The sequence below is a fragment of the Saccostrea echinata genome, unplaced genomic scaffold (genome assembly GCF_033153115.1).
Source record: "Saccostrea echinata isolate AGI-Se365-2 ecotype Australia unplaced genomic scaffold, CSIRO_AGI_Sech_v1 ptg000054l, whole genome shotgun sequence".
NCBI classification, from domain to species: Eukaryota; Metazoa; Mollusca; class Bivalvia; order Ostreida; family Ostreidae; genus Saccostrea; species Saccostrea echinata.
In genome coordinates, this window is record NW_026889803.1 from 59,854,098 (window position 1) to 59,869,722 (window position 15,625).

At 32.2% G+C, this 15,625-nt stretch overlaps 1 protein-coding gene across 1 annotated transcript; it reads right to left on the bottom strand.

Annotated features, from left to right (window-relative positions):
• Window positions 1-2,483: 2,483 nt before the first annotated feature.
• On the bottom strand, window positions 2,484-4,050 carry LOC133205062 (uncharacterized). Its single transcript, XM_061340803.1, has 3 exons — window positions 4,029-4,050; window positions 3,647-3,895; window positions 2,484-2,902 (listed from the first exon to the last, which is right to left on the bottom strand). The coding sequence occupies exons 1-3, from the start codon at window positions 4,048-4,050 to the stop codon at window positions 2,484-2,486; spliced, it is 690 nt and encodes a 229-aa protein (XP_061196787.1).
• Between the last annotated feature and the right edge of the window lie 11,575 nt (window positions 4,051-15,625).

A 15,625-nucleotide genomic window follows, 5' to 3' on the forward strand; every position in this document is an offset into this window, starting at 1 on the left:
ATAATTAATTTTTTTATCATTATCAATACTTTTGTATCTTTTTTTCTCTATGGCCATTACATCGTGTATTGAAACTTTTGTATTGATTGGTTATGTATTTTGCGAGACCCTAGCGGTTTCCTTATAAATATATATCGAATATATAATTATTTTACCCATGCATTCCAAGATTGACACTGAATATTGATAACAGAACATTTGTCTACCGTTGTAATAAAATAAACAACATAGCCATAGGACCCTGGGCACGTGCCTCTACCCCTCCCCCCTCCCACACATTCCCCTTACATTTTTTACCGATATAATATACAATAGAAAACATAGCAGCTTTATGCTTGTGTCCTTTAAAAAATAACGTCTAATAACCGTGATAACCCCCTGTTGCTTTTTTGGAAGGGGGGGGGGGGCTTTACAGTGATTTTTTAAAATTATTTCCTACGGGCCTGAACAAAGAGAAATCATTATTTTTATTAAGCATGTATATTTCAGCCATCCTACTTAAGGGGCTGTCTATTGGTTTCAATAAAACTTGGTCACTGGTCACTTTCTAATACTTGTCACAAACTATATCCACTTTGAAATCCGTATTGGTCGCTGGTTACTTTCTTGTCCTTGTCACAAACTATATCCACTTTGAAACCCGCGTATTACTAATTATTATTAATCGCTAGTCACTTGTTTTATTGCACACTTAACTTTGAAACCCGTATTATTCAATGGTCACTTCTCTAACACCTTGTCACAAACTGTATCTACTTTGAAACGCGTATTACTATTTATTATTTAATAATCACTAGTCACTTCTTTTATTGCACACTAATAATTCTCATCGACTACAATACGCCCCCCCCCCCCTTTTTTTGCTCTTTGAATCCGATTAACAATATTTATTATTTTGACATCAAACCTGTAAACAAAGTAGATAATACGGTATAGATATTCTTGATATAAATCTATTATAATATTTCAGAAGTTATAAAAAAATTTAAGCATATTTTGCAGACCAACAACTAAATATTTTTTTCTAAGTTCCTTCTGATATATATAACTTTCTTGCATTGTAATATAATCAAATGACCTCTTCGGTTTAAATATATTCAACGATTTCTACAAGGTCAAACGTAGCAAAGGGGAGTAATTGAATCTTAAACCGCCTTTTGATTGGTTAGTTTGGATCTTGAATCTCGAAACTCGAATTTCGAATCTCGTATTTCGAAACTCGAATCTCGAATGAGCCTTCTGGGCTTTCGTAAAAAGGATATGAGTTATGTGTCCTAATTTTTGGACAATACCTTGATACAATGGAACTCGCAATGTAATGAGAACGGAGCGTACAAGTTAATTCGTATTAACTTAACCTGTTACCCAATTTAAACGACTTTTAAACTCATAGGAACTATATAAGATGTTTGTCTCTGTAAAATGTATCCTTGTGGCTGAATAACCTAAGGTTTCTAAATGAAATAAATTTTATGATTCATAAAGGTTTTTAGAAATGTTTTTCTTCCATGTTTTTCTTCTTTACAAAAACAGTAATAAGTTATGTTTATTTCACATATATACGAATGTTGTCCCAAAAAGTCGTGGACAGGTTAAACATTTAAGTTTCTATCTGCTTTCTTGTCATAGTAAAAAACAACATTTAAAGATAGCATATCCGAAAGCAAACGTAATTTACTTCTCTTATAACGTCATGAACATTCTTGTGCGCAACATGGAATTTTTTTTGTTGATATTTTTAATTCACCGGTAAACTACCCTTCTTGTTTTTGATTAGATTCAAATTTCAGTTCCGCAAGGTCGCTCTACTTATTTTATGAAGAATATGACAATCATAGGTCTACTCATTTGGCCTTCATTTTTTCGGTGTTGAGATGAAACTGTAATTAAATTGCTAACACCATTTATGAAATACTTCTCTGCAAATGTTGTAGTGTATTATGTCACTTCTATATATATTTTCGTCTCTGAGGGGTTCAGACTAAATTCGAAACAATATTTTGTTAGATCCCTGTGTACAAGGAAGGCGTTTGTCGACGTCATTTGCAGCAAACGCAATTTAGAGTATGCTTTGAAACATTACGTCACCACTCCTCTCTCTCTGCCACTTACTTGAAAATTTGACGTTACGCAGATTTCTTTTCTGATTTAACTGATATTAATTTGTAATTAATAGTTTGAAAATTATTAGAGAACAAAATGCACTTGTAAAGGTAACAAATGCTAATTATCCCAGATTTTGTTCGTGCGCCGACAGACCATATCGGCCTTCTTATAAATCGTTATAATTTTATTACTATGAAAGACATTTATTTAAGATTTCATGATTTTAAGGGACAATCAATGTATCATAGCCATGTGAGTTTTTAGCATTGTTGTATTGTTTGCAAAGTTATTAACATTGTCTAAGAAAAAAGAATTTTTTTGCTTAATGCATTGTATTGTGAAATATACGTCTCTACTCTACACTTTCGTATTTGTCATTATATCATGAGGGTAACATGAGCAGATAATTGATTGTTATGTTGATGTTCGTCCTCAGTGTGCCCAATGAGTGTCAAATAATCGTCAGATCTTTTACTACTATTAGTGGTGCTAATAGAGTTTTCTCCCTTGTCATATAAAGATTCTGAAGATGAACGTTTACTTTCTGCGTCCACTTCATAGTTAACATTAGCGTATAGTGGAATAGATCGTTCACTGATTGTAGAAGCTGAACTTTTTCTCTCTATTTCCACTTCATAGTGTACATTAGCATACAGTGGATACCGTTCACTGACCATGGATGGTAAATTATTCCTTTCTGTGGACTCTTCATAGTGTACATCTGCATATAGTTGAGGGGTCCGTTCACTGATCGCCAGGTAGGAATGAGAATCTTGATTTTCTTCGCTTCGTGTGCCTAAATGAGATAAAATTTGATCTTATAATTTAGATAAAGAAGAAATCCAATTTTTTAAATTCATTTTTATCAGCATCTATTGCAATGTTTTTCTTTTTCTACAAATTTTGAAATTACTCTTAAAGAAACAATAATGCATTTTTTTCATAGAATTAAATAAGACAGACATTCACTACTTATCCCTTTTAAGTCTGTTTTTGAGGTCCATCTAAGAAAACAGAAATAAACTGTCCTTACAAAAGCTATACGATTATTTTTTTTGCAAACAAAGGGAGGGCTGATTCACCAGAAGTAGAAATCCAGCCATTCATAAAACTAAAAACAGAAATATTTTCATCTGTTTCACAGAAGGCGAGCGACGCATTTATAGCACTTATTATATTCTGAAGTAATTAACAATTTTAATATAAAGCAGATAAGTAAATAATTAAGCATCTTTTGCTCATTTTGGTGGATTTGGCTTGACAGATGATTACCTTTTAGAATAGCATAGACATGCAATCACGGAAATTATGGAAAGAGAAACAAGTGAGCTCGCATTCATGATGACATCATTGCTACCTACTGCATTCGGATATTCATCTGTTCATTGAAATATAAAGATATTTTGAGTTATCATCAGTACAGTGTAGAACATCATTACAGTTTCAGAAACAGACTTAAGTAAACCCTTTGTTGAATCAGATTTTGCTTTAGTTTTAATTAACGTCTCATTGGAAGTGTTGTACGCAACTGTGTTCAAACCAGTATCAATCGTTGGACCATTCCTGAAAGTTGACGGTTTCATACACGCCATCCCTTTTTCGCATATCTTTTCCTCTGTACAATCACACAAAATTGAACCATTTATTGGAGTTGACTGTTTTATACATCCCACCCTTTTATCACAGAACTTTCCCTCTGTACAATTACACACAGACAAACATCTCTCTCCGTAATGATCATCAGGACACGACTCTGAACAGTTTATTCCATATGTACCAGGCTCACAACCTTAAAAAGCGTTAGAAAAGAGTTTTTCATTATACTGGAGTGTGTAGCATAACATTTTTTAAAGATACATCTATATCTAAGGCGAAGTGAAAGAATGAATGCTAATAATAAGTGATGAATACTTTTTACATACTTATGCAGGTCGTTTCAGTCATTCTGTAATTTGAACAGCAGGTCTTCGGCCTAAAAATGTTACATAAAAAGGTTATTTTTAGTATTTAAATGAATTCTTTCATAAAAGGGGAGTATAATCTAGTTGTAACCCATGAAAATTGTCAGCCAATGGTAACATGAGCCATCATATACTGAAAAAAATGTAGCGATTCCATTTTTTTCTGCTGTTTTCCTATTTTTTCTTCGAAAGAGTTATCGATACATTCCTGTCTCTGTCTTGATAGTCAATGATTTACTCTATTCTTCATCAAAATTCCATCTACGTATGTTTTACATCTAATTTTGTTAAGCGCTTGCCCACTGCAAGTGCCCCGAAAATGTATTTCATGCAAGGTAGAGGATACTGGTCAACCTCAAAAACAGGAATATGACTTTAAACCTCCACATATAATTTTTTTATCAAGCTTTACAACGGGGGCAAGAATCCAGTTTTTAAACAATTACAGCGTCTTTTGTCTTTATAAAATAACCAACTTTGACAACATGTTGTACTTTTGCACTGAAAACATTTCTTTGACTTAATACCTTAATTGCCTTGGGTTATACGGTACTCACACCAATTCTAAGACAATGACATCATTTTTTTCTCTGTCACCTCTAGTTTGTTTATCAGTCCATGTTTGATCTGCAGTTTTTCGCCTGCAATTATTCCTGATTAACCAAATCATAATATTTGTGCCAGAAAAGATAGAATTTTGTCCAACAATAGGCAAAGCATTTCTATTTTTAAAAAAACATTTATTTCAATATTTATGTCTTTCATATAATGGTTTTCAAGAATATTGAGATGTATACACAGAAACAAACCCAATAGGTAACATTAACTGCATGAAATATGAAGATAAATCAGTAATCAAGCTTAAAGGACCATTGGAACAATACAGATTGGGATTAAACCTCTTAAAAACATCAGTGGAGAGATCATGTGATCATTGTCACGATCGGACAAACGAGAAAATATGTACTCAATTATGTGTGGAAAAAATGGCCTAACAATTTGTATGACAAACGTCAGTTAGCATTTGAATTATTGATAGATTGTATTTGCTAATAAGAAATTTTAGCGACTACAGAATTTGCGAAATGTTGACTAAGAAAGGGGACTGTTGATATTTTTGTTTTATCAACTTGTTTGTCAGTAGCTTGCCTTGTATTAGAAATTGTTCCTAAGTAGAGCATGATCTTGCAACTGGGAATCATAAAATTCATATGCAGGTGATAATGGTATATTACTACATAAATGAGTATCAATTTAATGAATACACATTATACCATTGGTACATTTAATTTTGAAATGGTGTATGGCAATTTTAATTTTTGTTTTGTTTACAAAAGAGAACTCATTAGCAGATTTGAAGATAAATTTAGCTAATAATGATAATGATATGATACAGACCTTCCATATAAATTTAGTGATTCTGTAATAAATATTTCTCAAAAAGCTTATTTTATTGTAAATAAAAACATTTTTGGCAGCAAATTTTGTAATGAGATACTTTTGTTATAATTATATACTCATTGGTGATAACAATAATGATTAAGGTCTTGAAATTAGCCACCAGACATGTAGGTGGGGGGCATCATTATTGTTGGCATCTGGTAGATAATTACACAAGTCATCAGATGGAATTTGCAATCTGGCATGGCAGGGACACTGTGTATGCAATGGACAGTGTTAATCCAATTAATTTTATCCAATCAGAACTAAGCACTCCTATACTGAAATCTTATCTTGACTAGAGAAGTCACACTTTAATCACTTCTTTGTTTTAATAGCTGCCAGACGCACCTAAAGTTTTTACAAGAAATCAATTTACCCACCCACCAGCACCCTGCTATAATTTGTTTAAAAATTCTTCAGTCCTAAATCACAAGCAAACTGTAATTTTTGTTTTTGCGTTGTTCAGTTATTATAATTATATTCTGGTAACAACTTGGTTTTTTAACCCCACCTTTGCAAATTTTTTGACATTTATTCAGTCATTTTTTTGTTAATCAATGATTGACACTAATTTCATCAACTGATCAAATATATTTGTGGTAAATTGAATAAATTACCTTTCTCACAAAACAAAGTTGTTCTGTCTTTTAAGTGCAAATGAACTCAGACTCATTGGAGATCAAAAGTGGTTGTTACGTGTTGACAAGTAAACATTATATTATTATAAGGAAGCATGGAATGAATTTGAGGTTATTTTAGTATGGAAAAATTTGGGTGACAAAAATGCGCAATACGCGAGTTTCGAGATTGTAACTCTCCTACGATAGAGGCGCAAAAAGTATCCATATCAGAATGGAAGTGGGACAGGTTGTTAATGTATACAAATGTGCATAAATAAATGGACTATGGCTATGGCTTTTAAAATTCATTTAATGTTATAGAAAGACGATAATGCTAACCAATGATCCTTTTGATGGTTTTATAAAGCTCTACTATACATATTTACAAAATTTAATTACTTTCATTTAGGATACTAGAAAACGAAAGAACCGTCATAGTCTTCATAAGAAAAATAATTCTTTGATTGTACAAACCTTTTTCTAAAAAATTATTGGGCTCTTTGAAGTTATTATAAGGGAAAGAGTCATTCATAATGCCGACATACAGTGATCACATACGTGTGTATTTATTAGAGATCAATACATGTATCTCTTCCCTCGTTTGATAAGTTCTTATCTGTTGATATTTTCTTTTGTTCCGATTTTTATTTTCTTTCGTTCCGATTTTTTGTTCGTAAAAAAAATGACGCCTTTACTTAAGTTCAGTAATTTTCGAGTTGAAGAGTGCATCCCGACAATCAGTTACAATGGTATATCGATGATGTAATGTATCACATATATAAATAACTGTCCCACCTGCCTGCTTACGCGGGCACAAAACTCCCCTCCGTAACGAAAGAGCGCACCAAGGGAGATAATCTCGAAACTTGCGTATTGGATCATTGTATAAATTGTATTTGTAAACGTATTTGTAAAACCAAACAAAAAAGTCCTCCGAGTATGTTTTACCGACATTTTGGTCATTATGCAAAGTTAGATGTGAATTAATTTTCCCCCGAATTTTAAATCATTTACTAAGATGGAAAATGGTATTCTTTGAAATAACGAGTAATCATTCATGCTTTGCTCTCTCATGTGCATGAATGAAGGAGTAACTGAATGTTTATACCGCGCCATCTTTAAAATAATATTTTGTCTCTCCCAACTCAGGATAAAAAAATTGAGTCGATAGGTAGATGAGATTTTTTTTCAAGAAATGTTCAATATCAATGCTGAATATTTAAATAACTTTTTAAATTAAAGGTATTAATAAAATTGGAATAGATGTTGCGGGATGAGCAAATTCCGGAATTGATATAAAAAAGTAAGCGTTTCCTGGAGGGTAAAAAATGTTTTGAGCCGGGCCATTTTTAACCAGTCGGTCAGGAGAGGACAAAGATTTTTTTTAAAAGACTGCATCGTTAACAATTTATACATATAGCTGTGTGGTGGTTTGTATTAAGCAGACAGTGAATTAAAAATATAAACCATTTTTAAATTTTATTGAATTAACTTTTTAATGATCATTTTCACTTTTGTGATTTTGTGAATTTACCGTTCGTTTTCTTCACCTTTTCCATACGTTTGTGAGATACTACAATATTATACACTTATTTTTAAGATTATTAACGTAAAACCTTACCAATTATTATCCAAACATCCTCTTATAACTGGCATTAGAAATAGTAAAAGTAACAAATTATAATTTTTCATTTTTCTCCCCATTTCATTTTTTTTCTATTATCAATCCTGTTTCTCACCTCTTATAAACTTAAGTTGTTTCCTCATTGCTAAATATGTCTAAACATATTCTGACTTCAATAAGCTTGTGAATTAATATGGGTTTTCCAACCATTGAAAAAAAGGGTCTATTTGTAATGGAAAATCTATATCAAAGTATTGATATATATTTGATATATATATATATATATATATATATATATATATATATATATATATATATATATATATATATATATATATATATATATATATATATATGGGGGGGGGGTGTACTTTAATATTATACAAATATAACCCTTTTATGAGGTTGCACTTCGTGTTCGGTCGATATGCTTTTCTGTGAAGTCGATATATCTATGGATTGACCGTATAAAAGGGCTACATTTGTTATATCATTCTTTAAAAAGATCGAGAAACAAAATTTGAAAAAAGGAACAATTTTTTCTCTCTTTTTCACACATAAAGACTAGACATCAAAATAAAGAAAGCTGTTTTAATGTCACTGTGTTTCGTTTTTACTGAAGGAAAACAAATTAAGCAATATCTAAGGTCAAAATGTTATGATTTTTTTTTTATCAATTTATGCTTGATTTATTAAACATCTATGTTAACAATGTAGAGTGAATCCATTGTTGAGTCTCATTTTTATTTTAAAAGAGCCAAAATTTACGGAACTCCGATCTTTCAACTGGCGTCGAAATTTCATAAATACATGTATTATGAATTCGATTGAAGATTACGCCAAGTGTTGGGCATAAAATGAAAAAGATCTTGACAATTTTTCAGAATGGATTAAAAGTATCAGATGGATGTTTTTTCCGCGCATTAAACGGTTGAAGGGCAATATGAAAACCATCTTATCATTATCTTAATTGTATTTTAGAGGAAATTGAATTTAATTCTTCAAGTGGAAATCCAACATGCAATTATAGTTTTCTTTCCAAAGGGAAGTTCTTCAAAATCATAGGTCAGTTTTAAATATTCTTAATATTCCCAGCAATCAAACTGAATTACCTATCCTGCAGGCTCCAGTAAATGTTTACCCAAGCCTCTTTCTTTACTCTTTACCAAGATATTAACAACAGTGAAGTATAAAATTCAGGAGTACTATACAAAAACCTTATTTGAAACGTGGTGTCAATCTAACGTGGATACTTAAAAGCTCCAAAGATCTTTTGTGGTTACTTAAAAACTCGAAATTTTGAAATCACAAAGTTTTACTAAAATCAAAAGCATCAAAGCGTAAGACTTTTCAACACTTTATACAACCATTCCCCAATCACTTTATACAACCATTCCCCAAAATAAATTCAAGCTCAGGATTTTTGTCGAACATCACAGACAGCTGCTTTTTCAATAATAAATAAATAAACTCGTTAATTTACATACCTTGTCATTTGTCATCTTCAAAATTCTTTCGTTAAAAAACGTTCTTGATTGTTCTCCGAAGTTGATGTTAAAAAAGGTGTTTGAGTTTCTAATGAAGATTTGGGAGATAAATTATGCCACAGTTGGAATTCCCATGGGTACTTGTTGCACTCCGTTATTAGCAGATCTATTTTTGTATTCATTTGAAGCAGAATTTATTCAATGACTTCTAAAAGAAAAGAAGAGGGCTCTTCTGTGGCTTTCAATTCGACAGATATATATATTTAGATATATCTAAATTCAATTAAAGTAGTATGATGAAAGATTGATTGATTGTATGTTGTTTTACGTCCCATTAGAGAATTTTTCACTCATATAGAGACGTTACCATATGCCAGTGAAGGGCTTTAAATTTTGACCTTTACTCGGCACTCAAAGTCATTGAGCAGTGAGGGATCTTTATCGTGCCAACGCCTGCCGTGACAAGGGGCCTCGGTTTTTAAGGTCTCATCCGAAGGACCCGCGACTTTCACTTCAAAGTGCCGAGCGCATGGTGAAGGAACAGTTGCTACCCATTTTATATCGACTTATGTCAGTTGCGGCCGAGATTCGAACTCACGACCTCCCGATTGCGGAGCGAGCGCTCTACCGACTGAGCTATCGTGAACGGTTTAAGGTAGTATGGGATATCTACATGTTATGACGTAGTTCCGTTTGAAGTATGGTTTTGATTTGGTTGTGCCTATTTTCGGGTCAAAATTTGTAGATACAGAATTTAATGGAACTATCTGAAGCTATTTTAATGCAATTTTCACAATGTGGCATTTTATTTAAAATAGACAAAAATTTGCAAGTCTGTAACTGCTAATATTCGAACCATTTAAATAATCAAACCCTATAAAAGATAGTGTAAACATCGTTGCCCTTAAACACTTTTAAGGAAAAGATTTACATATATATTTCTACTGTTTGAATAAGGGTACACTACGTTGTGTGCGGTGGAGCATTGATAAGCATGATTACTTCATATTGTCCTTAATTATTATCAATCAATTATAATGTTGCGCTCGCTCCGGGATCGGAAGATGGTGTTTTCGAATCACGGCAGCGACTGACCTCAGTCGATAAAAAATAGGTAGCAACTGTTCCTTTACCAAGCTCTCGACACGTTGAAGTGAAAGTTGCGGGTCTTTTGGATGAGACCTTAAAATCCGAGGCTCCGTGTCACGGTAGGCGTTGGCACGATAAAGAACCCTCACTGCTCAATGGCCCTGAGTGCCCAGTTAAAATCTAAATTTGAAGCCCTTCACCGCTATATGGTGACGTCTTTAGAATAGTGAAAAATTCTCGAACGGGACAACATTCAATCAATCAATTATCAAGTTAACCTGAACTGGTCTTTCCTTCTTATTTCATTCAAGAAGTAACTGTTTGATTACATATAGCCCCAAAACTTTTAGAACGCTGATTGCAATTGCTCTGAATGAAACACATCTTGGATAGCGATTGTTCATGTATTATTTTCAGAACACTTCAATGAAAACTATCACTGAACAAAAGTGCGAATTTTTTTTAAGAAAAAAAAATGCTCATAATTTCTGAAAAAGCACCTAAGGTATTTGAACTCGTAGAAAAAACTCTTCCATAAGAATCTTTTAATTCAAAAATTTTTAATGCATCCGAAATTTTCCATTAATACATATATTTTCAAATTCTGTATTTTACTTTGTTTACATATTTAGGCACATTTAATTGTAGATTACCATGGAATGTTATCCATCTGTTTTCAAGAAATGAAGTGTTCCGAGTTTTTAAGCTTATTTTTTGTTTAAAATAAAAAAAGAGACATTTCATTTGCTTTTATATCAACACTATATAAATTAACTCTTGCCTAAAACTTTTATCTTTAAAAAGAAGAAAGAATATAAGCAAAAAATCACTTGTATTTTTTTTTTGTTTAAAATTAATAACAAAATTATTAAAATTACAATTTAACATATTGAAAGGTGGAGGTATCAGCAGTGATCAAGCTCAAAAGTCCATTGAAACGATACAAATCGGGAACAGGGTAAACACGGACCTCTAAAACATCAGAGGTGGGATCAGGTGCCATTGAGGAGTAAGCATCCCCTTTCGACCGGTCACACCCCCGTGTGCTCATTGTCGTGATCAGACAAACGGAAAAAATCTGTAGACATTTCAATGGTTAAGTAATGGCCTAACAATTAGTTTGAAAAACGCCCGTCAGCATTCTACTTACATGTAATGATAAATTGTATTTGCTGACGAAGTCATTGTATTGACCATAGAACTTGCAAAATGATGACTTTAAATGAAACTATTCATATCCTTGTTTTATCAACTTGTTTGTCAAGAGCTTGCCTCCTTTTAGAAATTGTTTGTAAGTGAAGCATGCTCTTGCGTATTGAATGAATCAGGAGATATAAACCCGACATGCAAGTGAAAAGGATTTATTGCTACATAAGTAAGGGAAATTAACGATAGAAAAGTTGAAGTCATCACGTTTATCATTAAGTTTTGTTGCTCTGCTCCCTATTTGTATTGTTTCAATGGACTTTTGAACTTGATTACTGTTCATTATCTCCATATTTCATTGTACGTGAACCTTTAAAATATATTATTTCAAAAGAACATTATCAAATTCTGCTTTGTCACGATTTATAATTGTTTTATTGTAATTCGGAAAAGCTTGAAAAATACAATAATGTGTTATACATATAACGAAATATTTTTTCAATATGGATTCCCCTGTATTGAAAAATAAATCAACGCAACTGCAACGTTTAAACTTCATTTCTATTTAAAATTTAATGGAAAATCATTTTGCATTTAGATCCTCTCTTTCAAAAAAAAGATCTCGAAATCACGATATTCTGTACAATTTACTTTGATTTCATTGTTTTACCATATAAAAACACAACTTTCCAAAAACAAATTTAAGGAAGAAAGATTGTGTAATACAAATAAAAATCACATTCTCGAAAGATGAATCCAACAGCTGTGACTACAATAGACTTCTTCCCTATATATTCCTCTTTCAGTATTTTTGGCACACGTTTTCTCCCTGATATATATTATAGCAAGATATGTTTTCCTGTACTAAGTGATGTCAAATCAAAACAACATTTGTTTCTTAATTAAAAAATTGTAATAGATATTTCTGTTTCCCAGCATAATTCCTCCGTGATTTATAATCTTTATGCTAACCAATGCGATTGAAAATAGCAAGTTCCTAGTTACAGATGAAGAAGACTGAGACCGACTTGAAATATGTCAAATACTTTAATCATCGTCTCGCATTAAACAATAAAGATATAGCGAATATTATGCTCTTTACAAGACTGACAAATGTGAAGATAACGAAAGTAATCGATAAAAAAAGTCAATGCAAACAATACAAATATGTGAACAGGGCATAAAACACGGACCCTGGAAATTCCAGAGGTGGAATCAGGTGCCTAGGAGGAGTAAGTCTCCTGTTGACAAGTAGCATCCGCTTTGAGTCTTTTTTATCTTACAATAATTCGTTTACAGAAAAACAATATTAAAAAAATCACACACATACAACAGGATGCACCCTACATTTAGCACGCATAAGCTTCTTAAAGTTTCCATTCCTCCTCTGGTGTTTCCAGGGTTCCGCGATTTGTCCTGTTCACGGTACGTTTTATTAACTGGATTTTTGAGATTGATCATTGTTCGTTATTTTCACCTTTTACATTTAAGCACTGTGTTTTTTTTAATTTTCTGTCCACTGTTGCATATTACCAGTATATTCTTTTCCGTGTTTTTTTGTTAAAGATGTAATCTTCTCGTTGTCTACGGAATGGAATACTTAAAGGGGGACTAATAGTTAGATGATATTTTTCCCCCAAACCCTAACCCTCATTGAGGGGATAGAGTGGTCGGGCGAAATGTTTATTAAGATGTTGATGGCTCTCATTACTTATTTCAAACCTATACCCCGACATTCTCTTATTACGTGAACTTTTGTTTCCCCAATATAAATCAGTCCGCATGGAGTACATTCAGTTCCATAGATGTTTAAAGTTTTACAAGTTTTACAAGTTTTACAAGTCAAATTTTCCCCTGTCGCTAAATTACTCTCTGATACTGATCATGTCCATCTACATGTATATGATAAATTAATTATTAAGCATAAAAATGTATTTTCTGAATTCCTAAGAACTAATTCATTGATAAAGATAACGCTGTTGTATTTTAATAACTTTTAAAGCTTCAAAACAAGAGTCTAACAACACTTTCTGTAATTTATCTTTTATGCCCTGTTCACATGTATGTATTGTTTGTAGATATTTTGAGAACGATCCCTGCTCGTTATCTTCACTTTTTTCATTATGAAATGCATTTATTTAATTGCCTAAAGAGTTTTTTTTAAATTTTTTATTTCGAATTCTAAACGTCGCAGTAATAAGAGCTTTTGCTCTAGAGTTGTTGAGTAAGGAGTTGATCCTTACGTTGCGGGTTTGAATCCCACTGCTTAACGTTGAGACTTGTCCTTCGAATAAGACCATATAAAAGATCCCTCACTGCTCAAAGGCCGTTAGTACCAAGTACACATCTAAATTTGTAGTCCTCCAACGGTAAGTCGTGTAGTCTCAATAGGAGTGAAAAATCTCGAAAGGACGTTAAACAAACAATCAAACAAAATCAAAACAGTTCCAATTAACATCGTCCAATTATTCGTGGTTCATGGATACCCAGCAAGACAAAACATATGCAATATTAAAACTCATTTGTGAGACATTTAACTTGTTTTTAGAGAGGATTTCCTTTGAAATCCATTGCACTAGTTAAAGAATTTTTGATAAATTGTTCTTCCATTAACCTTTCTTTATAATTTTTTTGTGTTCTACATGCCATCTTTAAATAAAAGTCTTTAAAATTTGATGCTAAATTTAAAATTATTGCATTTTAAGATGTTTTTTGAATTTGCTTCCAAGAAGAATCCTTAAACAATACATTATTGTAAGTTGTATGTTTCATAACGATATTCAAATGGCGTCATATACCTTTCACATTTCCATATTAAAATATAGGTTTCTAATATATTCATTGGTGCTTTCACAGAAACTCATTTTGCTTTTAATATAAAGTTTTGTAAGAATAAAGAGGTACAAAGTAATTGAAGTTACTCAGGCGCTTGTCATTCGTATAAAGAATCTTATTTGTATAAATATTGCGCCACTTCTTTATTTTTCGGTGTTGCATGACTACCTTTAGTATACAGGATTTATGTTTTAGACTTGTAGCCTCGGCCTTCATTTTCAAATTAATATCAATGTAAAAGGTTAAGATAAGGAACACTAATCAATCTCCTGTACATTATGCAAATCGTACACAGGGTAAAATCAGGGATCTCTGGGAAAAATACAAAGATGGGATCAAGTGCTAGGAGGAGAGAGGAAGCATCCAGTACTGGATACACCCACCATGAGCCAGGAAAACGGAGCAATACGTTGCCAAAATTGGAATATAAAATAAATAAATAAATATACTATCGCAAAAGTAGTCGAAATACGATAAAACGATAGAAAATGCATAAATTCTTTAAATTTCTTCTCTCTTCTTTCGTATTTAGAAGACAAACTTATTGCATGATGCCTCTTTCAAAATTATGAAATTTATAGCTCCTGGTTCAGGGATTTTATGTTAGGGACGGCCCTGTTGAATATAACGGGGAATTGCATTATTTCTTTCAAAGTCTTCTCTGTCCCTGGGTATTTAGCATTTAATTAGTGCATTGTTATGATGAGCATGGGTGCCTTTTCTTTCCAAAATTGTGAATTTCTCCGCCCCTAGGTCTGAGGCCTCTGGTACTAGATCAGGGCTCTATTGATAATAAAGTGAAAATACATTAATTCTTTAAAAATCTTCTTGGCTCCTGAGCAAGTGTTCGTTCCTCTTCCAAAATTGTGAATTTCATGGTCAACAATATTTAACTAATAAAAACAATACAAACATAAAGTTTGTAGGCTACTCTTAATCGTTTTGTTTTTGGCGACACCTTATTTTCACAAGATACATGTAGTTATTTGATATTCTTATTCGAGAAAATAAATCAGGTATTTGGTCATTCTTTCCTATAATCTACAAAAATATGAAATGTTTGTGAGCAGACGGTCGAACGTCACTACTCAAAATTTATAATGTTCTCGGGAATAAAAAGTGATTTAAAGGAAAAAAAGATGAAATTCTTCTACATAATCAGTTTTCCGTGAGGAGATATACTGGATTGTTAGTTTTATATTTTTACTGTCTCTTTTTTTTCTTTAAAATAAAATCTAATTGTGTTAAATTGAACTATTGTATTTTATTTAAAAGCTTGTTAAAAAAAATTGTTCGCTTATAAGTCATGGATCG

Excerpts from the sequence above, each read along its gene's own strand:
- LOC133205062 (XM_061340803.1), bottom strand. The coding sequence starts at position 4,050 with ATGACTGAAACGACCTGCATAA. Across the intron at positions 3,896-4,028 it reads GACTGAAACGACCTGCATAA|GTTGTGAGCCTGGTACATAT; the intron begins GTATGTAAAAAG and ends ACGCTTTTTAAG. Across the intron at positions 2,903-3,646 it reads TGGTCCAACGATTGATACTG|GCACACGAAGCGAAGAAAAT; the intron begins GTTTGAACACAG and ends TATCTCATTTAG.